The 27,078-nt window shown below is 43.8% G+C and overlaps 1 protein-coding gene across 1 annotated transcript in view; it reads right to left on the bottom strand.

Annotated features, from left to right (window-relative positions):
- Positions 1–27,078, bottom strand: part of COG2 (component of oligomeric golgi complex 2) — a 231,880-nt gene that overhangs the window by 121,745 nt on the left and 83,057 nt on the right. Inside the window, exons 8-9 of the mRNA XM_069234441.1 lie at positions 13,442–13,566; positions 12,395–12,521 (exon numbers count right to left, since the gene is read on the bottom strand). Coding sequence (XP_069090542.1) covers positions 12,395–12,521; positions 13,442–13,566 — 252 coding nt within the window. The remainder of the gene's footprint in view (positions 1–12,394; positions 12,522–13,441; positions 13,567–27,078) is intronic.

Here is a 27,078-nt window from a genome sequence, read left to right as displayed (position 1 = left end):
GTGTATTTGTTTGATAAATGTTTCTCTCTGTATTTTTGTGTATAGTTTTGCGTTTCAACTTATTGAAAGCTTAAACAAGGTTTCTGGCTTTCAGTAATAGAGGTCCCCTGATTCCAGTAATGATTAGGTGGAGGTCCACAGGAGTCAAAAGGTTAAGAACCACTGACCTAGAAGCCCACTCCAAAGAACAGTGGGGGGGCTGTGATGAATCTGCATTTGGTTAAGGTACCCACCAGGAAGACTGTTACCAAAGGTAAGTAATTTATCCTTCGGGTGGGTACTCCTAGTCTCAGATACCTCACCTTTTAAACAGATACTAAAGCAGTACCTCATGAAAGCATGTAAGGTGGAGGATCTGAAGAGTGAACTCACACTAGAAAGTCTTGCATGACTGAGCAGGCAAATGGCACTCTCCACAGACCAGGGAATCAAGGCAGTAGTACCTGGTGAAGGTGTGATAAGATACCGCATGTAGCCTCCTGGCAGATGTCCAGCATTTGAATACCACTGGCCAAGGCCACAGGGGAAGGCTTAGCTCTGGTGGAATGAGCCCTAGGGTCCTTAGGAGGCTTCTTTTTGGGAAAGGCACAGCACATTATTTTGTAAAGAACAAACCATCTGGATAAGGTCCGTTTCTGGACTTGCCTTTCTATCACCAAAGAAAACCACAAAAAAAGGTCAACCACCCTTGGCCATAGTCCAAAAGACGAAAAGACTAAGGGCTCTTTTGGGGTCCAACCAGTGCAGCCACTACTCCTCCTTGAAGAGATATGGTAGAGTGAAGAAAGCAGATCACATGATGGACTGCCTCACACAGAAAGGCAACATGACTTTTGACAGAAATTATGTATAAGTCTGAAGAACCAGCTAGTCTGGGAAAGAAGGTGGTACATGCTGGCTGCGCGGACAGCACCTATAGTTCACAGACAAGGACATGAAGGTAATCAGGTAATGGTGTGATTTAAAGTATTATTTCATGCTCTTGGGTTTTTAACTCTTAAGTCAGATGGGCTGTTATGTATTACTTTTTTGGGGCGTTTTGTCTGATGCTCACAAATTCCTTCATAAGCCAAATAACTTGAGGTGAGGGAGGGGATGGAAGAAGACTAAGACAGCTAGAATGGAAAGGCAGAAAAGAAATACACATATATTTCTATTTAGAATACAAAGTGATTTCACTTGTATTTGAGCAGCTGATTTTAGTTTCTTAAAACGAGTGCCTAACCTGCACTGAGCAAATTAAAACACATGCAGAAGGGGGGGGCAGGGTGTGGCTGACAGAGCCAAGATGGAGGACGTATCCTAAAGGCACTCCCGGGACCACCTCGATAATCCTACACCATTCAGCACCCTGGGTATTCTAAACTGCCGGGTGCCCCTTGGATCTACTCCCTGATCGTGTGGGTGGTCGTGATTTGGCTGGCAGCTGCCCGTTGGCTTCGGGGGCTGCTGTACCTGCCGGGCCATGTCGTTTCTCAACTCCCAAGATGGTGGTGGTCCACGGGCTGAGACACTTTTGCTGCACATCCATTGTTGCCCGGGCCGATTCGGGAGCCCCAACATTAACTGTTGCCCATCACACTGGGGGAACGCACCATTCTGTACAGGGCTACCTACACCCTGCATGGCCCCATGCAGCTTTGACCTCGCGGCCGGGTCCAGATGGTGCAGAGGAGGCCACAGGATGCGGTGCTGCTGAGAAGCGCATTGAGGCATCGCACCAAAACTTCAGAGGCTTGTGACTTGATTTCCCGTGTCGGACCTGCCCGCTATGCCCAGGTGTGGTTGGGGTGACCCCGGAAACAGCTGGTGGTTGCGCCTGAGGAGAGGGAAGCAGCTGCATACAGCCGCTTGTCTCTTGACCTGATCCTGCATGTTTGTCTGCCCCATTGATGTGATTGGGCAGTGCGGAGGGAACCATGGATCACAATGCAGATTGAGAAAGCTGGGGAACTGATATATATGCCCCGATCTATATTTACTCCACCCGAGTTGGGACCTACTGCACCTCTCTTTAGGAAGCACAGATGTACTAATTTTTACGCCCCGAACTGCACAACTACCAGTGGGTGTCCCGGCCCTAATCATACTAATCAGCAATGGAGACCATCTCACTCCTCTACAGCTGACTTGGATCCCAGGAGATACAATACCCTCACTCTGCGCTATTTGCCACGATAGGAGTTGCCCTCCAGATGAAGGGACTACCACTCATTTCCCCCCCTTTCCCATTATCATTTACTTTCATATATGGGCCCGACTCCAGGACAATCCAGGCAGCAACAACCGTACCCTGATTATAAATGACTGGCTAATGGGCTGTTGGGATGATCCAACATCCAGCTGGAACTAGGTGTTTTGAGCCTTGATCTGGTGATGCACTATCTATACGGCTGACCACTTCTACTCACTCTTCCGGGGGGAACCAGAGTGATATTCTTGGAGAGGGGCTTTGAGCTTCATGGGCTGGGATAGGCACCTAACCCGGTAGCCCCCCCCCTCCCCTGGAGGGTGTTGTATGCCTCTTCTCCAAATACTTCTTCAAGGACACGAAATGTCTGTTGCCGTAAAGATATTTATTGCGGCATACAAACAAAAGAGCCCAAAAAGATAAACACCAATGCTCTGGAGGTCATAAGTCAACTGCTGTAACAGCCAAGCTGAACCAGCCAGAGCAACTCGGTTGAACTTAAATCATCACATTCCTTAGGGTCTCGCAGAGCCATTTTCAGAACACAGCTTGTATAAACACAAGTTCTTATGGAACCTAACAACTAAAAGCACGCACTGCATTTAACCATTTATTAGCACAGGTAAATACAACAAGGGGTCACTGACTGGGGCAGCTGGCAAGCTTGGAGGGGTTTCACTGCTGGGTTCTTATAGGGATCTCTACTTTGGCTGACATATGGCGGGGATCCACTATGTATTCTTTTCCAGACCCACTTTTTTCTCTCTCACACCAAGTATCATAAATGCTAACAGGTGCGCCATGCCTTGGGGTGCTTCAGCGACCAACAACAGAAACACCCAGAATTTAACCCCCTGGAGGCTAGGTTACTGATTGAGAGGCTGAGACAAGGGTGTATTTTCCAACTATATCGTGCCCTAATAGGTAACACCCCTGAGACACTGGACACTCTTTGATGGAGGTGGGAGGGGCAAACCAAACGTACATGACCCCCCCTATCAATCCCCCCAAAAACTGAGCTGTGCAGGTATTGTTTTGGACCCCAGGTGACCCTGCTCTCAATCTCTGACAGCATATTCATTTCACATGGTTTAGTAATGCCCATAGATTACAGTTATTGGTGTAGGAAAGTACCCTCTTTTTGGCATGGTTACCCCCACTTTTTGCCTGCTGTAAGTGTGTTTTTGGCTGTGTTCACTGGGATCCTGCTAACCAGGACCCCAATGACTGTGTTCTCTCCTTCTAAATTTGGTTGTTCCTGAATTTGTGCACCCCACAATTGGCATACTGGTGCCCCCATGTAAGTCCCTAGTATATGGTACATAGGTACCCAGGCACTGGGGCACCAGAGTTCCCTGTGGGCTGCATCATGTATTATGCCATCCATGGGAGCCCATACAAATGTGTCTGCAGGCCTGCCACTGCAGCCTTCGTGAAAAGGTGCATGCAACCTTTCACTACAGGTCACTGTGCCAGGTCTCTGTAAGTCACCCCTATGGCAGGCCCTCCTAGCTCATGGTGCAGGTACATGTGTGTGTGAGGGCACCCCTGCACTAGAAGAGGTGCCCCCACAAACTCCAGCTCCATTTTCCTGGACTTCGTGAGTGGGGGTGAAACCATTTTACCCATGTACTGAACATACCCCACTACCTAGGTCAAGCTACACAATTGTAACTCCGAACGTGGGCATTTTTGGTATCAAATATGTTGGAATTATACTTGTTGCCAGTATTGGTTGTATGATTCCATGCAATCTGGGGGCTCCTTGGAGGCCCCACAGCTTTGCTCCTACCAGTTTGCAGGGTTTTCCAAGGCAGCCCACGCTGCTGGTATCCTACAGACAGGTTTATGCCCTCCCGCTATTTGAAAAGCTCAAGCGCAGGAAGGCAGAGCAAAGGATTTCCTTTGGGAGAGGGAAGTAACACCCTCTCCCTTTGGGGATAGGTGTTACATGGCATTGGAGGGGGTAGCCTCCCCAAGCCACTGGTATGCTTTGAAGAGCACACTGGTGCCCTCGTTGCATAAACCGTTTTTCACCATTCCAGGGATCGCCGGTCCCTGCTCTGGAGTGGAACTGGTCAATGGACTCCCCTCTCCATCACCTCCCCAGGGGTGGTGTCCAGAGCTCCTTCAGGTGGCAACTTGATTCTACCATCTTGAATCCAAGGTGGGCAGAGGCCTCTGGGAGCATCTGAGAGGCCAAGTCAGGCAGGTGACGTCACAGCCCCCTCCCGATAGGTGGTCACCCTGCTAGGTGACCAATCCCCCTTTGAGGGCTATATAGGGTCTCCCCCTTGGGTGGGTCCTTAAATTCAACATGAAAGATTCCAGCAGGACTCCTCTGCAATGTTTACTTTGACTACTGGCCACTGGAACCGCAACTGGACTTCACAGGAACCTACAATGTGCAGCTCCAGGGATGACTTCACTCTGCATCATTGTTTCTCCGGCTCCGTCCAGCAACTGCAACATTTCCCCAGTTGTGCATCCTCTGAAGACGGCAAGTCTTCAGTCTGCACCAAGAAGCAAGAAGGAATCTCCCTTGGAATGAAGGAGTCACTCCCTTGCATCCGCAGATTCCAACTGCAACGACGACCGGCCACGTGGATCTCCTCTCCTGCAACTCTACGTGGATCCTGCAACACAGGTGGTGGTCTTGAGTAGTCCCCTTGGTCCCTTCTACCAGCTGTCTAACTTAGGAGGTGGGGAGACTTTGCCACCCCTTGCAGGACAGTACCCCTCTGAATCGCGACTCTTGCAGCCTCCAAGTCTTGTTGGCTTTTATTCCAAGGGATAGTCAGGCTCCGTGTAGCCCCGGCCTCCAGCACTCTTCTCTGCAACGCATAGTCCCCTGCCTGTTGCTCCAGCGATGTGGGACTCCTTCCCAGGTGTGCTTAGTGGGCCTCACTGCAACTCCTGTGCTGTTGCCTGTCGGGCTGCATCCTCGACTTCTGGCTCTCCTCATTGTTGAGGGTTGCCTGGGACTCACCTCCTTGGGTTGAGTCCCCTCAAACCTTCCTGGTCCCCAGCAGCTCTGCAACTCCTCTTCTGCAACTCTTGTCTTTGCCAAGGCTTTTGGTGGTTTTTCCACACCACTGACGGACTGCAACTCTTCTTCCAATGTGGGACACGACGGCATTACTTCTGAAACTCTTCCTCTGCTCCTATGCTGCACAGCAGACTTCTGGTCTTCACCGTCGACCTGGTCCTGCATCTCCAGAAGGGTGGGTAGTGGCTCCTGCCTCAACTGGACACCCCAACTGGAACTGGACTTGGTCCCCTTCACTTGCAGGTCCTCTTCTGTCCGGATCCATCTTCTGTTTCTTCCAGTCTTGCTTGGGTCTTGCACAGTCCTTCTACAAAGTTTTTCTGTGGGTTTGGGAAAAAACAGGTACTTGCCTCTTCTCTCCTGGTCGCTGGGGGGAACTCTGGTACTTACCTTTTGGGGTTCCTAGTTTCTCCAGCTCCCCTTACCTGGGTGGGGGTGCCTTTCACATTCCATGTTTTTAGTATATGGTTTGGTTTCCCCCTAGGGGCTCTATTGTTTACTGTTATTTCACTGTTTTTTATTACCTTCTATGCCCATTACTAATTAATAAGGTGTATGTAAAAGTGTGTTTACTCACCTGCTAGTAGAGTATTGCCTATACAGTATTTTAGTATTTGTGTTACTATAATAAAGTACCTTTATTTTTGTAACACTGTGTGGTTCTTTAATGTGTTTATGTGCTGTGTGACTATAAGTGGTATTTTCTAAGCTTTGCTTGTCTCCTAGATAAGTCTTGGCTGCTCATCTACAGCTACCTCTAGAGAGCCTGGCTTCCTAGACACTGACTACACCTCACTAATAGGAGATACCTGGATCCTGCTCACCACACACCAGGCTAGCTTCCTACAATTGGTATCAGGTTCGTGCTACCCTCTCAGCCATCCTCGATACCTCAATCCAAATGACCCCGAAAGCTGCACTACTTGGTATGATGAACGGCTTTGTGGATTCACGCATCAACAGGAGTCTAGTGTGACTGGCGGCCCTGGTGGCCAAAAGGGACATTGTGCAAACCTAGAAACACCCCAACGTGCCAGGGTGGAATAAATGGCATGGTAGTTTGGACTGTGTTTTATACAGCCCCGGGATGTAAGACGTTTTCGAGAAGTTTGGGGTAAATGGTGAGAGTATTATAGGTTGTCCTCAACACTGGACTCTTTGCATTCTAATGTGGTTTGATTTGCAAGGGGGGTGGCAGAGGGGAGAGATTGAGACCAAACATGAGGAGGTTTATTTCTTTGTTCAGAATTTTTACTTTTTATGTTCTATAGCTGTCAAACTCCAAGAAAATGTGTTTATTAAAAAAAAAAAAAAAAACACATGCAGAAAAACTGCCATCAGATAAGCAGCAGAGGGTATCTCAGAAAATGAGTCAGATTTTAAGTTTGGGAATGTCTATAAAAGAAGGATAATTCCTTGGACATTAGGTGTGGAACAAGCTGAGGGTTTAGTGCCCCAGGCAAGATTTAGGTAGCAAAGTGATCATTAAGCGAGAAGCCAGCCCACAACCCCCAGAAGGCTCATCTGCTCACCAAAATCTTGGGCTTAGCCAAAAGGTGTAGGAGTAGGTAAACTTTTCAAAATTAAGATCTTCATGCAGAGGAGCACAGTTGCCTTTTCATAGAGCTGCTGGCTTGCTGAAACTTGGTCACAAGAAAATAACCCATCAACAGCTGGATTTCCCAAATAGTCTGGGTGCTTAGCATGGCGAGCACCAGAGACCACCTGGACAGAGGCACCTACGGGGCCCCAGATGCAGAGAAGGAGAAATAGGCAAAGAGCAGTACCGACCACTTCGCAAGTGCCCGCTCGACAAAGCCTATTAAATTTGACAGTCCGCATACAAGCACTAAGAGCGCAGCTTCCAGCGATCACCCCGTAGCCGCCTCCAACCTGGTGAGATTTGGGCCCTGGGGCCTGGGATGGCCTCCCCTTCAGTGGGACTATACCAACGCAGGTGTGCAGTACAGAGCGCGTGCCCTAAGCCAGACCTACAGTCATCTGCATCCTATCGGCACTGGCCTCAGTAGTGGAGACACTGAGACAGGCATTCTGGTCTCATAAACGAGGAAAGTCGACTATCACCCATGAAGCAATGACAGCCATCTAAAATATGGGTATCAGAACTTCTCACACACCATTACTGCTGGCAACCACTAGCAATAGAAAGTGGACTTCATTATAACCATTGCTATTGGCAGCCATATTGCCAAAAAGAACACCATTGTTTTAATTTCCTGCAGGCGCACAGCATAAACAGTCTAGTCCACAAAGAGACCCTGCAGTAGGTGTCAGGTCACTGAACGTTTGAGCATTTTGAAACAGCCTTCGGACCTCCGCTGTGCCTCTCTGAGAAATCTGATTTTCGAGGCCTTCTTTTTGGGACCTCCTTCACATCGTCCCATGGTTGTCAGAGCTGGACACAAAAGCAAGTGCCCCCTGGATTGCCTGTCTAGCCGACAGGGGCTCCCTTAAATACTGAATTTAGGGGCAGTAGGGGTGTGTAGGGTAGTAGCCAATGGGCTGACTATTGGGGTCACTACGCCCCCTAAATGACCACTTCCTGTGGGAAGTGGACATAACCCTGTCCCAGCATTCCTAAGTATGCCATCATAAAGATGGCTACTTCTGAAAAGTTGTGTCCCTCTCGTAGTAGCCCACCTTAAGGGTGGTACTAGCCTGGAGGTGGCACACCTACCTGACTAGCTAATCTTTCCACCTGTCTAGGTGCCAAATGGGCTCTGGACGGAGGGGGGGGGCTTCCTCTCCTGTGAGGGGAACCAGATTCAAAGCTCAATGGTGGCAGCCCTTTGAGGCTTGCCGCCTTGGAAGGCTAATCAGCAGGTCTTCATGTGGGAGGGGGTGTTACATCATCTTCCGGGACAGGCTTATGTTCTGGACCTCCTGAGAGCAGAAGGCTCTCACCCTAGGGGTCCAGAACGGCATATCGGACGGTAGGCTGGTAGAAACCAGTCTGTGAGCACACCGGAGGCTGGTAGAATTTCAGGGGGCACCTCTAAGGTGCCCTCTGGGTACATGTATTGGTAAACAACACTGGCATCAGTGTGGGTTCACCAAACTAAGATGTTTGATACCAAAACATTCCTGTGCTTAGTGAAGCCATCATGGAGCTGGGGAACTCATATTGACCAGTGCCCAGCACATGCATTTAAAATAGCTTCCCTGGTCATTGACTATGTCTGAAAATTGACAGCGACTTATCAGGGGCATATTTGCTCGTGCCAATATGCCTTTGCATGTAATATAATGCACTCTACATTAGGGCTGTAAGGCCTGCTGGAGGGGTGACTTACATATATTGCATACAGTGGTAGGGGACATGGCACACAGGCTGTGTGTCCTGTTATATTTTCACTTTTGTCTGCACCAAGACAGGCAGCCTGCAATGGCAGCCTGTCATGTGCTTGGTGAAAGTCTCTTAGGGTGGCACAATTCGTGCTGCAGCCCTTAGGGACCTCCTTTAGTACCACAGGTCCTAGGTACCAGGGGTACCATTTACTAGGGACTTACAGAGGGTGCTAAAGGTTTTGCCAAATAGGGTAAAAACTGGACATTAAAATGAACATGATGCTGATATTTAATTACATCTTTGGCATGCTCTCCATGAGAATCCCATAGACTCCTGTACGAAAGACTGATCAGCGTATTAGGAATTTTGTGTGGGCGCTATAGGCCTTGTTGCAAAGCCACTAAGGGGGGCTGTGCCTTCTGCACACAGAGTCCTACAGGCTGGCCTCCCAATTGGCATATGCCCTTCATATATTAAAGTCACTTAAAGAAACCTCTACAATGGTCTTTTTAGAACAGCACATACCTCAGACAAAAGGAGCTCTCACAGCTTTTTACCACACATTATGCTTGGTGATGGGCCCATGCACTGATCTGATCTTCAGATGTAGCCCACCTACGTCCCCCGGTATGGATAAACAGGGACAACATAATAGGAGGGAGTGGAAACTGATAGGTCCCTGGGACAGAAACGGGAATACAACACATTGAAGACCTGCTCCAAGAAGGAGATCTGATTTTGTTGGACTTACTGTCATGCAAATATGGGCTCCCTCCCTCTCAACACTGGAAACACTACCGACTCACCCACAGCTTATGGAAAACACTGCAGGTGCCACCTTATGAGTTGTAGGCCAATCCACTAATACAGAATGTTATAACCTGGAACAACTATATCGGGACTGTGGCAGGACTCTATGGCATGCTAACTGATATCCTTTTTTCCTCAACTGAATGCCTGCAATCTCCACTACTCCTGGGTAACTAGATTGGATCTTTTAATATCTGAGGAAGACTGGAGTGCACTCCTTGAGGATTACAAGATCACAGTAGTCTGTTGCTGGAATGTACGCTGAAATACAGTTAAATTATGGTCCTCCACAATTACACTGGACCCCGGCTAAGCTTCATAGGTCTCACATGTAAGCAGGCTTTAAGTGCTAGAGATGCTCTGCAGTTCATAGGACTGTATGAATCTTTTGCTTCACTGGCAATAGGTATGGGATATGTTAAAGGACAAACTTGGGGTAGCGTTGTTACTAATGAGCCAACTGGCTTTGTTGCACAATATGTTGGCCCTTCCGGAATTGCCCCACCACGTGAAACAATGACTCTCCACGGTCCTGGATGTGGTGAAGGTAGAGCTCTTGCACTACTAGAAATCCTCTACGCCACTCTCTTATCATACTTGGCTATCTGACACGCATGAGATGGCTGCCAATGAAAAAATCATATACAAACATATTGACCAAATGCAGAAATTAGAGGAGACCTGGGGCTCATTATTACTCCTGCAACCATATTTGACCAGTTAGTTGATATGGCACAATACAACCTAATGATAAGGCAAAACACCCAAGATAATGTATCAATTTCCATTCTCAGGGGCCTAACACATGGCCCTGATAGCGCAGGACTGGTTCGTAGTCTTTCACCTGAGGCCATTTTCTAGGGTTAACGAATCAACATCTGAGAAGACCAAGGAAAGATATTGAGGGATACTGGTGGGCCAGACACTAGGAGGTTGGAGATGTGTCCATGCACCCACAGTGCTGAGGGCGCGGGGTGAACATGGAGGATAATGGGTGCTTTTCTTCTTTTCTGATTATGCACTGGAAGCCATGAGGCCCAACCTAGTTCATATTTTTGGCATCTTGTTTTGTATGATAATGGAGACTGCTCCAAAAAGGAGTTGTGGGGGGGGGGGTGTTCCTTGCTTTCTCTCTTTCCTTTTTTCGCCTCTTCCTTTTCTGTTCTCTTTTTCTCCGTAGGTCATAATTAGTAAGTTTCTCTCTCTCTGTTGGAGAACACTTTATTTCAGTTGTACTGCTCTATCATGGGGAATCAATCATACTGTTGTTCAAGTACACATTTGCCTGTGAAATGCGTTTTTCGGAATGTGAAAAACCGATAAAGAATTGTAATATAAAATAACGATTTGGCTGAATGGGTGCAGAGAGTAGTTTGTATTTGGGATAAAACAAACTGCACCATGTCAGCAGAAAACCAGAAGGGATAGCTTTACAAAATCATTCCCAAATTGGTAGCGGTACCATTAGTGAAGGTGATCTGAGCTGAAGCATACATTCTGTTTTAATGTGGGGTGCTGTTTGGAATGTGAGAAACATAGTATTACAGAAGATACCAGAGCCAGGTATTCAAAGGTTATGTATGATACTGTGAACTTGACTTTTCTCCTCACGAGGAGTCAGTAAATGTGGTATACAAAAAGGAAATGAAACACACTGGAAGGACAATATATCTTCTGCTAGCTTTGTGCATCTAGAGGTTATTTTTTGTACCTTTAACAAGCTTAAGTTGTTTTAAGTGAGCAATGTTTTGAATTGTCTTGACTGTGATACTATGCTTTTGGCACTTCAACCAACAAGTCATACAGAGACATTAGCTTATGAGCAAGCTTTGATTTTAACAGTTTTGCACAAGAGAAATGATGTCCAATTAGAGTAGGTGCATGGGATTAAGTTATTGTAATTTAAATTAAGTGTGGCAACTGGGTTGATTGCCTTAAGGCAATCATATGCGAAAAAGCTTTACTTGTGTGAAAGTGTTTACATGGCTTGCTGCAGACATATGTAAAAATCATTTTTGAGGCAAATAGAGCTTTTTTGTAAATGGTCTGTAAGTGTTTAACACTTTTAAGGCCTGATTTAAAGTTTGGCAGATGGGGTTACTCGGTCACAAAATTGATAGATATCCCATCCACTGTATTACGATTCCATTGTTTCCTATGGACATTGTAATATGGCAGGCAGGATATCTGATACGTTTGTGACTGAGTAACCCCATCTGCCAAACTCTATATCAAGCCCTTAGTGTTCGGAGAATCTGGCATATATCCATGTTGCTACTTTTTCTTTACAGTGCCGTTTGTGTACTGTCAGATGGCTCCTTTAGAGGCTAGTGTTGGTGACCTACAAGTAATGCAGTTCAGGATCCCAAAATTGATAGCTTTATGTGGTGGAAGTAATGCTGACTTATGACAATGTAGTGTACTGTATTTTAAGGGAAATTGCATGAAAAACTTAAGGAACAAGAAATTAGTGGTCTCAAAGAAAAACAGGGCAGGTACAAGTTGTATACAAAATAGACTCCGTGAAGCAGAAAACTAATCAAAAAAGAAAGTGAAAAGAATCAAAAAGGTAGGAAATTCCATTTTGAGTAGAAACAATAGAAATAAAAGTTTTTCTTTCTGCAAAAACGGTTGTATTATTGCCACAAGAAGTTCTACAATCACTAGCTGTGTCTGATCGAAATCCTTTGTTATAATCATGACACTGCAGGGGGTCAAACACCTTCAAAGCTTTCTAAGACTTTTAAGTCAACAAAATAGACAATATTCCTTGTAATATTTACATATTACAAGGAATATTAATATTTCAACAATTCACTAAGTATGTGGGTAACATCTAAGGTTTCAGCTAGGATAAATGCAACTAAACTATTTTCAGAGAAGCTGCAAGATTACAGCAGTTCTCTTCAGACATGGTTGTTCGTAATTAGGTATGTCACTGGTGATTGTGAAACTGTGTCAAGAGCAAGAAATACAAGCATTTTATAATGTTCCATAGAAGCGCATACACTGTATACTAAACATAATATTTTACCTCATGGAAGATGCCCGGGTTTCCTGGGTTAAAAAGCGATGGTAACTTTCCTTCTATGCCTCTCACTATTTCAGGCCAAACAGAATTTACTAAGAAGTCATATCCAGGCACAATGTCTGCCTTTTCACTATTGAGAAAAGAGATATTTGCAATTTAAATAACTTGTAACTGAGTACATTAGGCAGCAATTTGAATACATTCTTGGTAAATAAAGTAGGCAACAAGTGCAATTTTTTTGTAATTGTATTACTGTTCATGAACACTATGTTAGAGGTTACTCTGAGTAATTTATATGCTACTAATTCCTCAAAAACCTGCACAAAAATAAAGTCCTACTTTAAATGTGGCACATGTGTCAAAATAATCTGTTTTATCTACAAATCCATTACCATTGCCAGCACTTGAAAAGCTGACCAGGTGAAGATTTTAGTATGATGTGGACAGTTTGTCAGCTCTACAAAAATGGGATGAAATACAAAAGTAAGAAACTTGCATAGGGGCCCCGAGCGAAAATCCTAGTTCCTTGTTGCAAATGGTTTTATGTTATTATTTTATTTTTAGTTTTATGGGTGCTTTAGAAGAACCTTCACAAGGAGCATATAGGGTATTAGGTTTGTGGTTGAAACCAGATTCTGAAATGAGGAAGTTGCAATCAGATGGTCCAAAGTGGATAGAAATACATGTATTTTGGATATTAGTAGAAGGACACTCTATAATGTGTGTTGCACACACTTTCATTACACATGCCCACATTTTGAGACACCCAGAGATAGGAGTTTTGCACAGTCACATTTAATTGGTGAAGTGCTAGCATTAGAATAAGAACTAATTTGCCTAGATTTCATGGTCAGCAGGTTAGCCATTACAGCATATCTGCTGCTAAAATAATAATAAATATTGAGGAACACAGGACAAAATGAAAAAAATCAAATTGCTAAGCATCACACTATCACATCAACTTATATAGGTGTTCCTCTAACTGAATAAGATTTTGATTAAACTGCGGACTGAAGAACACGGTTACTCAAACTTAAAAAGCATGCTTACCTTGAGATAGCTCCGCCTGTCACTTCTCGTAGGAGACGACAGTGGTGAGGTACAAACTCCAACAGCTTATCATACATGATTTGCAGGCCATTTGGGTGAGACTGGACATACTGCTCTACAATAACCTTGAAGGAAAACAAATATTTATTTTTACCCAAACAGGATCTAAGCTAGCAAGGGTGTGGAAAGTAATTCAAAGTTAGGGATGGTTTATCAAAAGTCTCAAGATACGTAACTGCATTTTCACAAGCAATCAAAGATTTGGCAAATAATAATGCAGCGGGTTAACCTGGCACACTACAAGAATCTTGAAAAATGTAGACTCTACCAAAAATGCCCCCTACAAATAAAGTACACTACAGAAATAGAATGGTAAAATGAATGTCATTGCCTATGTGCCTTCTTTATGCTCCTCGCCGACTCCTGTGCCTGTTTTTTTTCCATTCACTTTTGGCCAATGTGCTTTCTATCCACCAATACTTATGTTTTTTGTTTTCAGGACAGTGCCACTCCTTAGGAAGCACTCTATTAACTGCCCTTTAGTGCAGTGGGCCATTATAAAACATTTAGGCTTTTAAATTAACATGCCATTTATTTTTTAAAGGAAATGCCATTTATTAAAGTACTTAATGGCTTTTCTTTTTATTTATTTTTTAAATCAACTTACAACTTTTTTGTTAATTTACTAGTGTTTGACTTTTTGACAGCAGTGAAAAAGTTATTAACCTCAGTAACATTCTTTCTTGTGGATATTCTGTGTAAAAGCAGATTCCTCCCCTTTTCAATATTACAGGGACCGAACAAGCCCTGTGCACCAGGGGGTGGTGTTGTGCGGATGTCAGTTTCTGGTCTCTCTCCCTTTCAGTGCCTTTGATGCATTGTTGGCAACAGTGTGCTGATCTCCAATTTGGGACCTTTTTGGATGTTAAGAGACATAGAGCCTCCTGGTACAGGGCCTAGGACCACATTCTGCCCTGCTTGTTTCAGTCCCATGTGGAAGTAGTGTTGTGCGCGAGAACCTGTATCAGACTCCCTTTGATAGACAGTAGAAAGGCATTTTGGGCCCAGCATATCACCCACATCTCCAGCAGGTTGATATTGAGTTACCTTTCTGCTGGAGACAGAGGCTTCTGAAGTGTACGTCCCCTATGTGGCTCAATCAAACGAAGCAACAATGCCACCACCACCAGGATGGGGGAGGAGGAGTAGCTTTCCACATGTTATGTTAGTGCCGGTCTGCACCACTGCAGAGCCTGAGCCATCGCCAGCAAGTTGAGAAGGCTTCTAGATAGTTGTCTCTTATGTTTAGCCTACTGTGACCTGATGTTTCATTGCAGGGCCCTTGAATGCCACCCTTATTAAAACCAAGGACTCATCCTATAACACCCTGGACTTGCTGCAGTGGGAGAAAAGCCCTGAACACAACTGTGTCTAGTACTGCCCCAATGAATGGAATTCTTTGCTCCGTGAGGGTTTCAGGTGCTATTTTGGGTTGCTGATGGAGAAATTTACAAATTTCAGGCACTAAGTCCATTTTTTCCCAGTAGAGTCTGGGCCTACTGAGGGGCACGTCCACTAATAATGCCTGCACAGCAGCCAGTGCAATAAGTAGGACCCAGGCCTGCATGGATTACATACTTTCCTGCATGCTGCCCATCATGTATTGATTGATCCAGAGGAGGTCTAAGGTTCTCCAGGAGTGCCGGCACAATTTTGCCGGCCATTTGTCACACAGCATACATACAACTGTACAGAAAACAAACTGCACTCATGGATCTAATGGACAAGCTTGAAGGAGAAACACATACCAAATTATCAATCCTACTGGACTCCCTCTCTGTAGTGGTTGTTCTGGAAGAAATTCAGATTATCTGTCTAGCGGAAGCCTGCACAATGAGGCTCTCAGGTGTAGAGTACTTCGTAAGGAAACCTGGATCACTATGTCCCGTAATTACTGGTCAGCTGACTGACAAGATTAAGGCCTGGAACAGGTAGCCATTCAAGCATCAATGAGGCACAATTAAAATGGTAGTAAGTGTTTAGATTACGCTGGTCATGTTTGGAGAATTTCTGTCAGAATACATGTTTTTTGTCTAAATGGAGGGCAGCTGCAGATTAAGCACATCCTCTGCCCTATGGATCACCACTACAAACCAGACACTTTCTTCTGTTAATCGCCCTTGCTCCATTTCAGTGGAGGTAACTAATCTACTGAAATTTTGTAGTATTGTGTGCCTTCTGTACAGTGTGTGTGTGTGTGTGTGTGTGTGGGGAGGGGGCGGAGTAGCTCATCACCCTCCTCTTCTCCATCGGTGTCCTGATGAAACCTATACATATGTTGTATAGGGTCAGAATCGAAACCAAAGAGACTGAAACATCTATTGACAGTTGTATCATGGTAAAGGCATCAGGTTAGTGTCAGGCGCTACAACTGATTTGTGATTTGTAGTCCAACAAAAGTTGAGCTCAGGCAGAAGTCTGTTTGGTGTCCAAAATGAGTGCCTGTAGCTGGTCTGTTGGTGCCAGTGGAGTCAGTATTGGCCTCAGTGCAATAGAAAACTATGTGGTCCCTGGGACTCATGTGGAAGTCTGTATCATAGTCAGTACCGTCATCTTACAAAAACAGCAACCCCATATGTATTTGTAGGTTCAGGATAGGGGTAAATAACTGAAATATCACTAAATCTTCCTGGTCCCCATATGAACTGTTGCAAATTAGTGGAAGATGTGAGTGATGTGCATGCCTGAGATACTAGAGGCAGTCTTTTAACAATGAATTGTGTTTCAACAATTATATATTTGTGAATATTGCAATGTACACATTGTTGGGTGTTATTTATTGAGGAAGGATATTTATATTTGTTATAAAAATAAAGGAATGTATGTTTGAATATATATTTTTGGATCATTGGTGGATGTATTTCTAAGTAGAAGAAACAGAGGTTGAGCAGGAGGTTTTGTGACATTCCCATAGTTGCTACGGGCTTTGGTAACAAGTCCAAAGGGGACAGACTGTGTCAATGAACACTGTTGGAGGTAATCTGACTAGAGGCCTTTATAGCATGGTCTACTTGAAGGATGCTGTCTGCTGCAAGGTGGATGATGAACCAGGAAACTCTGGCCGATGCTGGGAAAAGTTGAGGAATTGGTTCTGGAACCTGGGAATTTGATTGGGTGTGATTTTCATCTTGACACCCTTGCCCCTTTTCTTTTGACCTAGAGTAGCAGGATGGGGTCCATTTTGTCTTTTTGAGTTGGTGCTCAACTTACCTGAAGACTTTCAGTGAGAAGTGGATCATCTGTAGTAACAACCTTGTGAAGGGAACCTAGACCCGGCCTGTGACTTGGATTGGGAGCAAGACACGTGGTTCAACTCTGACCTCTTCTTGTGCTCAGAAATGTAAAAGTTCACTGCCCCTGCTCCTGTCCCAGATCTCCTTCTAGTGCATTAGAGCACACTTGTCACACAACTTAGGAATAGTGACCATATCACTGGCACCAAAGTCACACCACGTGACTGTCTTTGATCCACATCTGCTTCCAGCAGGTTTTGAATGTTTTGAACCCTGTAGTTTTTGGAGGGGACATAGGGCCATATGTACGAACACTTTTTCCCATAGACACAGAATGGGTAAAAACCTTTGCTACATCGGGCCCCTGGTCCCCTCGCTTACTGTCTAACCGTATTGGAATTCATCTGATATCAACAAAAGCTGGGAACGGAGCTTTGGAATCGTGTAAGAAGGCGCTGAAAAAAAAGGAACTGAAGCATGCATGGATGGTGCTGATATGTGACTAAACTCCGTCAAGTCAGGGGTTATACAGACCAAAAACCGAGCCACCTGAGGCCACCGGTCAGTGTGCTGGAGCACTGCTAATTAGATTTTCTGGATCTGTTCTGGTGCTTAGACTTAATCAAAGAGTGAGGAATCTGCAATTAGAAGTATACATCAGAAATGTTTGTTTTTTAGCTTTTTACTCTACTTGTTATTGTAAAACAAACTTTGAACAGTCTGGGAAAAGTAAGGGAATGTGACACCCAGCACTGATAAAACTGAGTTCCCTTTCTCTGGAGGGATAATGTTTCTGCACAAAATGAGTTGAGTTTAGCAGAGACATCTTGAAAAAAAAGACAGAATTTCTTCAAATTTCATATTACCTGTGGGATTTAATGCTGCTTTATTTTGATTTGCAATTAACACCATTTTCCAAAAGAACAATTGATCAAAAGATATCATGTTCATCCTGCCTTAGTTAATCTGTTTTATGGTGTAGCTGGCTTCTCCAGGGCTTGGGTATTAAATTCCTCAAATCATTAAAGTTCTAAATTAAAGACCTCTTGCTACATGTTGTGGTAGTCTGTCCCAATATTCTTCATTAAAAATGTCTTTTGCGTGCCAACTACAATGGAAAGAAGCAAGTCTTGGCTGTACAGACCATATAATCTGCCAAACTTAGTTATGAAAATTGGGACAAGCAAGTTGAAAATCAAAATGAATAGTATCAATATATCCCAAAGGGAAATTGAAATCTGAAGAAGTGAATCTCAGATAAATTGAACAAACTTTATCACTAAGCTAAAACCTATGCTATTGAAAGCAATCCAGTGAGTGACTATCCATAATCCAAGTTCTGTCATATAAATTGAAGTAATAACCTTACAAAAGAAACAAAGAATGATAAAGCAAAAGGGGTACAGTTGTTTTCTTCCTTTAAATTGGTTTGGAAAGATTTTTTCAAAGATTATTAGTGAATTATTATTTGAAATGTTTTATCTCCTTGATTCAGTCACTCCAAATGGCTTTATTCCCATATACTGTACCATTCATATTTGGCCACAACACTAATTAATACTGCAACAGTTTCAACCAAACACCCTGTACAGGTGCTGCTATCAAAAAGCCATCTGACTGAATCCACTGTCCATATCTGTGGTCATTAGTTGAAAATGTTGATTTCAGTTCAAAACCTATTGGCTGAATTAACTCACCATACAGCCTTTCTGTGGTATGGTTTTGTATTAAGAAAAAAAAAGGAATAGGTATTCACCATCAGTGCTTCTTTAAGTTCTTATACTGATTAAAATAGGAAGGCTTTAGAAATGTGTATTATAATGAACTACTAAAAATACAATTTTATTCTGGGGAAGCCATCATGAATACTGTGAATCCACCAAGAATTACATTCCCTAGAGGAGCTGGCTTCTCCAGGTCTACAAATTCAGGGTCTGATTCAGAAAGCATTTTGTGAGTAGCTGTCACTTACAACAGGTTTAAATGGGGGTTGGAACTGATTTCGAGTATGAAATAACTGAATCCCACAATTTCCAGAGTAAATGGTTATTAAACAGTATTAAACATTCTGCCAGCTTAATTTCCTTCAATATACAACTCTGATGATGGTGGAAATTCAGCAGGTGGATTCTCCTCTGCATTTATTATTCCCTCCAAAAACCTACAATTGTTCATTAAATCAAGTACTTAACACACACATTTTCAGCACTATGATATTATGACTTACAGATACAAACCTTATACATCCCTAAAGCAAAAGCAATAGCAAGTATATACAAAAACAACATTTGCCTCTATGTTTTATTATTTTTAAACCACATGTATAAGATATATAGAAATCCTTATTGAATCAGAAAAGGGATTACAACCCAATTAGCAGCATTTCTTTTTCAAACAACATTTTTAACCCTTCCCTTAAAAAAAAAAAAAAAAAAAAAAAAACTACTGACATAAACAAGAAGCCTCATAAGCACAAGACCAGTACTGTTACTGAAAGTCTTCTCTTGGCCTTCCTCAATCCCAGCATTGTCCCAATAACTTAGCCACACTGACAGTTAAGCCATCAGTTATGTTTGATAGTGCATTTTAGGACAAAGAATGCTGTATCTTGATTTCTGTTTCCAAACCTATGACTCCAATGGGAGGAAGACATGGTAGTAGAATAATTTAATGAAGATACCTTTGATAAAGAACAAGTGTTATACTAAAGTAACATGTTATTCTCTATCAAGTGGTCTTCATCAATGTAGTTAACAATGAGTAGAACAGCAAGCCCATCCCTTCTAAATGTGGTGAAAAAGCCATAAGAAATGGGTACACATAAACTTTTTCATTGTGGGATAATCCATGAAACCTCTGCAATCTCAGGTAGCCAAAGAATAACAGTTTTGTTCCAATTTTGTTTTTTATATAGCATGTTTTAAAAAAAATGTGGGAGCATCTGAATAGGACTCTTGTAACTGCCATTAGAGGTTTATTGTACAGAACCCATGATAATCTTCCTCAGATCTTTTATTAGCAATCTTAAACAAGTGATTTGCTCGATTACTCCAGAAAAGAGTACCTTGGACTAGAGACTGCTGCTCTTGGCAAAATGTAAAAGTAGGAATTGCAAAGTTATTTAAGCATTGCCAGTCTTCCGTAAAATGGGCTAGTCGGTTTTAAAAATGATATTGCTTGAGTTGGCAGAAACCTTACTTACACCATTGATAGAAGTCACAACAGAAACTATATAATAGGAAAAAATACTCCAGAGTCTCAGTAAGAAACACGATTTTGGAGCTTGATGAAGGCATCTTAGAAAGATGAAGACGTGCTATGAAGCTAAACCAGACTCAATTTGAGATAGACTACTTATTTTTTTAAACAAAAAACAACTAATAGCACAGGAAAGAAAAACATTAGCGACCACAAGGAGCATATATACACATATATTCTATACTAAATATCCGCATCTCAATATGATTCATATGTACAGAGAAATATCAACATGTATTTTCCAAATACATAATTACATTTTTTTTTTTTTTAATTATTGGTTTGGTGGTTTGATCTGAATCAAAAGTGACAATTTTGCCTGTGCTTCACATTGACTCCAGTTCATTATGTTCATGCTGATAAGATGGGAACAGCACCACAACACTTTGGTGGTCATTACAACCCTGGCTGACGGTGTTAAAGCAGCAGTAATACCAACAGGCTGGCGGTAAAATAATTGCAATTACGACCGTGCGGAAACCGCCAACAAAGACAGCCACTTTAACACTCAGACCGCCACGGCGGTACAAACAAACAGCGCGGCAGTCACCACCAACAGACAGGCGGGAGACAATGTACCGCCCACAGTATCACAACCTACCAATCCGCCACCTTTTCCGGGGCGGATTCACCGCGTATAAAAACACGCGGAAACAGGAATTTCAAAGGGAAAACGCTCACCTCTACACACTCCACGAGGAACGAGGACACCATGGAACCAGAACTCCAAATTCTCCCTGCGATAGTCTTCCTACTCCTCTACCAGGAGCACGAACGCCAGCGGCGAAGACCACAGTGAGTACAGCACCCACGACACAGGGGAGGGGGGGGGAGGCAAAAAAACAGGGACACACGCGCAACATCCCCACCCTCACCCACCACAACACACACACACACTAATGCATATCAATACATCACAGTTACACCCCCCAAACTCCCCCCGAAGAATGCAAAGACCAAAGAAAATGAGTGTAACTATCGGAATATATTAAAAACAAGTATTCAGAAATATATATATATATATATATATTTATATATATATATATATATATATATATATGGAAAATGTCACTTACCCAGTGTACATCTGTTCGTGGCATGAGTCGCTGCAGATTCACATGCTGTGCACAGTCCGCCGTCTGGTGTTGGGCTCGGAGTGTTACAAGTTGTTTTTCTTCGAAGAAGTCTTTTTGAGTCACGAGACCGAGGGACTCCTCCCACTTCGATTCCATTGCACATGGGCGTCGACTCCATCTTAGATTGTTTTCCCCGTAGAGGGTGAGGTAGGAGTTGTGTATGTTAGTAATAGTGCCCATGCAATGGAATGAATACGTATGTACATAATAAAGGTTAAAGTAATATATTTACAAATGTACAAATGTTGAAGATCTACTTCTAAACGGCTACAGGCTCCCGGGGAGGCGGGTGGGCGCATGTGAATCTGCAGCGACTCATGCCACGAACAGATGTACACTGGGTAAGTGACATTTTCCGTTCGATGGCATGTGTAGCTGCAGATACACATGCTGTGCACCGACTAGTAAGCAGTTATTTCCCCAAAAGCGGTGGTTCAGCCTGTAGGAGTTGAAGTAGTTTGAAATAATGTTCTTAGTACAGCCTGACCTACTGTGGCTTGTTGTGCAGTTAACACATCTACACAGTAGTGCTTGGTAAATGTATGAGGCGTAGACCATGTTGCTGCCTTGCATATTTCGTTCATTGGAATATTTCCTAGAAAGGCCATGGTAGCCCCTTTTTTCTGGTTGAGTGTGCCTTTGGTGTAATAGGCAGCTCTCTCTTTGCTTTAAGATAGCAGGTTTGAATACACTTAACTATCCACCTAGCAATGCCTTGTTTTGAAATTGGATTTCCTGTATGAGGTTTTTGAAAGGCAATAAATAGTTGTTTTGTTTTTCTAATTAGTTTCGTTCTGTCAATGTAGTACATTAGTGCTCTTTTGATGTCTAATGTATGTAGTGCTCTTTCAGCTACAGAATCTGGTTGTGGGAAGAACACTGGTAATTCTACTGTTTGATTTAAGTGGAACGGTGAGATAACCTTTGGTAAAAATTTAGGATTTGTTCTTAGAACTACTTTATTTTTATGTATCTGAATAAATGGTTCTTGTAAGGTAAATGCTTGAATCTCGCTCACTCTTCTTAGAGATGTGATGGCAATCAAAAATGCAACTTTCCACGTTAAGTATTGCATTTCACAAGAATGCATGGGCTCGAAAGGTGGACCCATGAGTCTTGTTAAGACAATGTTGAGGTTCCATGAAGGAACAGGTGGTGTTCTTGGTGGTATGATTCTCTTTAAGCCTTCCATAAACGCTTTAATGACTGGTATTCTAAATAGTGAAGTTGAATGAGTAATTTGTAGGTAAGCTGATATTGCGGTGAGATGTATTTTTATGGAAGAGAAAGCTAGATTTGATTTTTGCAAATGTAGTAAATATCCAACTATATCTTTTGGAGATGCGGTTAATGGCTGAATTTGATTATTCTGGCAGTAATACACAAATCTTTTCCACTTGTTTGCGTAGCAGTGTCTAGTGGTAGGTTTCCTAGCTTGTTTTATGACCTCCATACATTCTTGTGTGAGGTGCAAGTGTCCGAATTCTAGGATTTCAGGAGCCAAATTGCTAGATTCAAAGATGCTGGATTTGGATGTCTGATTTGTTGTTTGTGTTGTGTTAACAGATCTGGTTTGTTGGGTAGTTTGACATGAGGTACTACTGACAGGTCTAGTAGTGTCGTGTACCAAGGTTGCCTTGCCCATGTTGGTGCTATTAGTATGAGTTTGAGTTTGTTTTGACTCAACCTGTTTACTACATATGGAAGGAGAGGGAGAGGGGGAAAAGCGTATGCAAAGATCCCTGACCAGTTCATCCATAGAGCATTGCCTTGGGATTGATCTTGTGGGTACCTGGATGCGAAGTTTTGGCATTTTGAGTTTTCCTTTGTTGCAAATAGATCTATTTGAGGTGTTCCCCAAATTTGAAAGTAATTGTTTAGTATTTGGGGGTGAATTTCCCATTCGTGGGTTTGTTGGTGATCTCGAGAGAGATTGTCTGCTAACTGGTTCTGAATCCCTGGAATAAATTGTGCTATTAGGCGAATGTGGTTGTGAATCGCCCAATGCCATATTTTCTGTGTTAGGAGGCACAACTGTGTCGAGTGTGTCCCTCCTTGTTTGTTTAGATAATACATTGTTGTCATGTTGTCTGTTTTGACAAGAATGTATTTTTGGGTTATTATGGGTTGAAATGCTTTCAGCGCTAGAAATACTGCTAACATTTCCAAGTGATTTATGTGAAACTGTCTCTGATGTATGTCCCATTGTCCTTGGATGATGTGTTGATTGAGGTGTGCTCCCCACCCTGTCATGGAAGCATCTGTTGTTATGACGTATTGTGGCACTGGGTCTTGGAAAGGCCGCCCTCGGTTTAAATTTGTACTGTTCCACCATAGAAGCGAGATGTATGTTTGGCGGTCTATCAACACCAGATCTAGAAGTTGACCCTGTGCTTGTGACCATTGTGATGCTAGGCACTGTTGTAAGGGCCGCATGTGCAATCTTGCGTTTGGGACAATGGCTATGCATGAAGACATCATGCCTAGTAGTTTCATTACCATTCTGACTTGTATCTTTTGTGTTGGATACATGGCCTGTATTACTTTGTGAAATGTTTGAACCCGTTGTGGACTTGGAGTGGCAATCCCTTTTGCTGTGTTGATTGTCGCTCCTAAGTATTGCTGCGTTTGACACGGCAAAAGGTGTGACTTCGCGTAGTTGATGGAGAAACCTAGCCTGTGAAGGGTTTGTATGACATATTTTGTGTGCTGTGAACACTGTTTTAGCGTGTTGGTTTTGATTAACCAGTCGTCTAAGTACGGGAACACATGTATTTGCTGCCTTCTGATATGTGCAGCTACTACTGCCAGGCATTTTGTAAAAACTCTTGGCGCAGTTGTTATTCCGAATGGCAACACTTTGAATTGGTAATGTATTCCTTGGAATACGAACCTTAGGTATTTCCTGTGTGAAGGATGTATTGGTATATGGAAATACGCATCTTTTAGATCTAATGTTGTCATGTAGTCTTGCTGTTTGAGCAGTGGTATTACGTCTTGTAACGCGACCATGTGAAAGTGGTCTGATTTTATGTAGGTATTTAGTGTTCTGAGATCTAGTAATGGTCTCAGAGTTTTGTCCTTTTTGGGTATTAGAAAGTACAGTGAGTAAACCCCTGTGTTTTTTTGTTGAATTGGTACTAATTCTATTGCGTCCTTTTGTAGCAATGCTTGAACTTCTAGTCCTAGAAGATCTATATGTTGTTTTGACATATTGTGTGTTTTCGGTGGGACGTTTGGAGGGAATTGGCGAAATTCTATGCAATAACCATGCTGGATAATTGCTAAGACCCAAGTGTCTGTTGTTATTTCCTCCCAAAGTATGTAAAATTGGCTTAGTCTTCCCCCCACAGGTGTTATGTGATGGGGGTGTGTGACTTGTGAGTCACTGCTTATTTTGAGGGGTTTTGGGGCCTTGGAATTTTCCTCGATTTTTTGGGAATTGGCCCCCTCTAAATTGCCCCCGAAAACCTCCCCTCTGATATTGACCCTGGTAGGTAGGCCTTGTTTGTGAGGTTGTGGTTTCTGTGGGTTGACCTCGAAACCCTCCCCTAAAAGGTGTTTTCCAAAATGTGTCACTGCTCTGCGGGGAGTAGAGTGCGCCCATGGCTTTGGCTGTATCGGTGTCCTTCTTGAGTTTTTCGATGGCAGTGTCTACCTCCGGCCCAAACAATTGCTGTTCATTAAACGGCATATTGAGCACAGCCTGCTGGATTTCCGGTTTGAACCCAGAAGTGCGCAGCCTTCGTGCCTTCGTATTGTGACTGCAGTGTTTATTGTCCTTGCAGCTGTATCTGCTGCATCCATGGAAGACCGTATCTGATTATTTGAGATACTTTGTCCCTCTTCCACCACCTGTTGCGCTCTTTTTTGGAACTCCTTGGGTAAGTGTTCGATGAAATGTTGCATTTCATCCCAATGAGCCCTGTCGTATCTTGCCAAAAGTGCTTGTGAATTGGCGATACGCCACTGATTTGCTGCTTGTGCTGCAACCCTTTTTACCGCAGCATCAAATTTGCGGCTCTCCTTGTCTGGAGGTGGTGCGTCGCCTGAGGTATGAGAGTTGGCTCTCTTACGAGCTGCCCCCACAACTACTGAGTCTGGTGTTAGTTGTGTTGTAATATATATTGGATCAGTGGGCGGTGGTTTATATTTTTTTTCTCCATCCTTGGAGTTATGGCTCTGCCTTTAACTGGATCCTGAAATATTTGTTTTGAATCTCTTAGCATTCCTGGGAGCATGGGAAGGCTTTGATACTGGCTATGGGTGGAGGATAGGGTGTTAAAGAGAAAGTCATCCTCAATTGGTTCCGAATGTAAGGACACATTGTGAAACTCGGCTGCCCTTGCGACCACCTGTGTATAGGATGTACTGTCCTCAGGTAGTGACGGTTTTGTAGGATAAGAGTCTGGGCTATTGTCAGACACTGGAGCATCGTAGAGGTCCCATGCATCAGGATCATCCTGACTCATTGTGGTATGAGCTGGTGAGTGCATCAGTGGTGGAGTTGTTGCTAGTGATGCATGTATTGATGGTGGTGGAGACGGTGGTGGGGTTGTTTTCTTTGCCACCTTTGCCTGTGGTTGCTTGTCCTTTTGTTGAAAGGCAAGTTTCCTTTTTATTTTGATTGGGGGAAGAGTGGTTATCTTCCCTGTGTCCTCATGAATATGAAGCCTTCATTGTGTGTAGTCAGGCTCTACAGATTGAAGCTCCTCTCCAAATCTATGTAATTAGGAGGTTAATCCTTGTTCCTCTGTATAGGAACTAGTTTTCGGTTCCGAGGCTGGCTGTTTCGGAACCGAAACCTTTTCGGAAGTCTTTTTAGGCTCCGAAGAAACCATCTTTGTTTTCGGCGTGGTGTCTCGGTGCCGAAATTCTTCGGTGCCGCTGTCTCTGTGCAGAAGTTTCTCGGAGCCACTGTCTCGGCTCCGAGGTTGGTGTGTGGCGGTATCTCGACCGGAGTCGGATGACTTCGACACCAGCATGCCCTTTTTCGGTGCCTTGTATGGGTCGCCTATTTTTCGGGTTAAGCCATGGCCTGTTGGCGGTGGCGTCCCCTGGGCTTTTGTAGACTTCTCGCGAGTCTTGATTTTCGACGTCTTACTCACGGTTTTGGTTGTTTCTTCTGCGTCGAGTTCTTCTGAATCCGACTCGCGGACGGAGAAAGCTTCTTCTTCCTCCTCGAAACGATCTTGACCTGTCGGCGTGGACGCCATTTGTAGTCTCCTGGCTCTTCGGTCTCTCAGCGTCTTCCTCGACCGAAACGCTCGACAGGCTTCACAAGTATCCTCCTTGTGCTCGGGGGACAAGCACAAGTTACAGACCAGATGGTGATCCGTATACGGATACTTGTGATGGCATTTTGGGCAGAAGCGGAATGGGGTCCGTTCCATGAGCCTTGAAGTCGCACGTGGCCGGGCCGACCAGGCCCCGACAGGGGATCGAAAAAACCCCGAAGGGCCACCGGAGCTCTTCAAAATTCGGTGTCGATTTGTTCTAACTAACCCGATACCGAACGCAAACAATACCGACGTTTTTTTCCGAGATTCTAACTAACTTTCCGACCCGAAACACGGAGCGAAAAGGAACACGTCCGAACCCGATGGCGGAAAAAAAACAATATAAGATGGAGTCGACGCCCATGCGCAATGGAATCGAAGTGGGAGGAGTCCCTCGGTCTCGTGACTCAAAAAGACTTCTTCGAAGAAAAACAACTTGCAACACTCCGAGCCCAACACCAGACGGCGGACTGTGCACAGCATGTGTATCTGCAGCTACACATGCCATCGAACATATATATACATATATATACACAATGTACAAAATAAATACCAGGCATAGTAGTCCAGGCACTGCACAAAGAAAGTCTGTGTAACACTGGGACCACATGGTATGGGCGAGGCCCACACAAGATCCCCGACCATGACGGAGAGAACACTGCAAGGGCATC

The sequence above is a fragment of the Pleurodeles waltl genome, chromosome 5 (assembly GCF_031143425.1).
Source record: "Pleurodeles waltl isolate 20211129_DDA chromosome 5, aPleWal1.hap1.20221129, whole genome shotgun sequence".
NCBI classification, from domain to species: domain Eukaryota; kingdom Metazoa; phylum Chordata; class Amphibia; order Caudata; family Salamandridae; genus Pleurodeles; species Pleurodeles waltl.
This window is presented reverse-complemented; position numbering and strand designations above follow the sequence as displayed.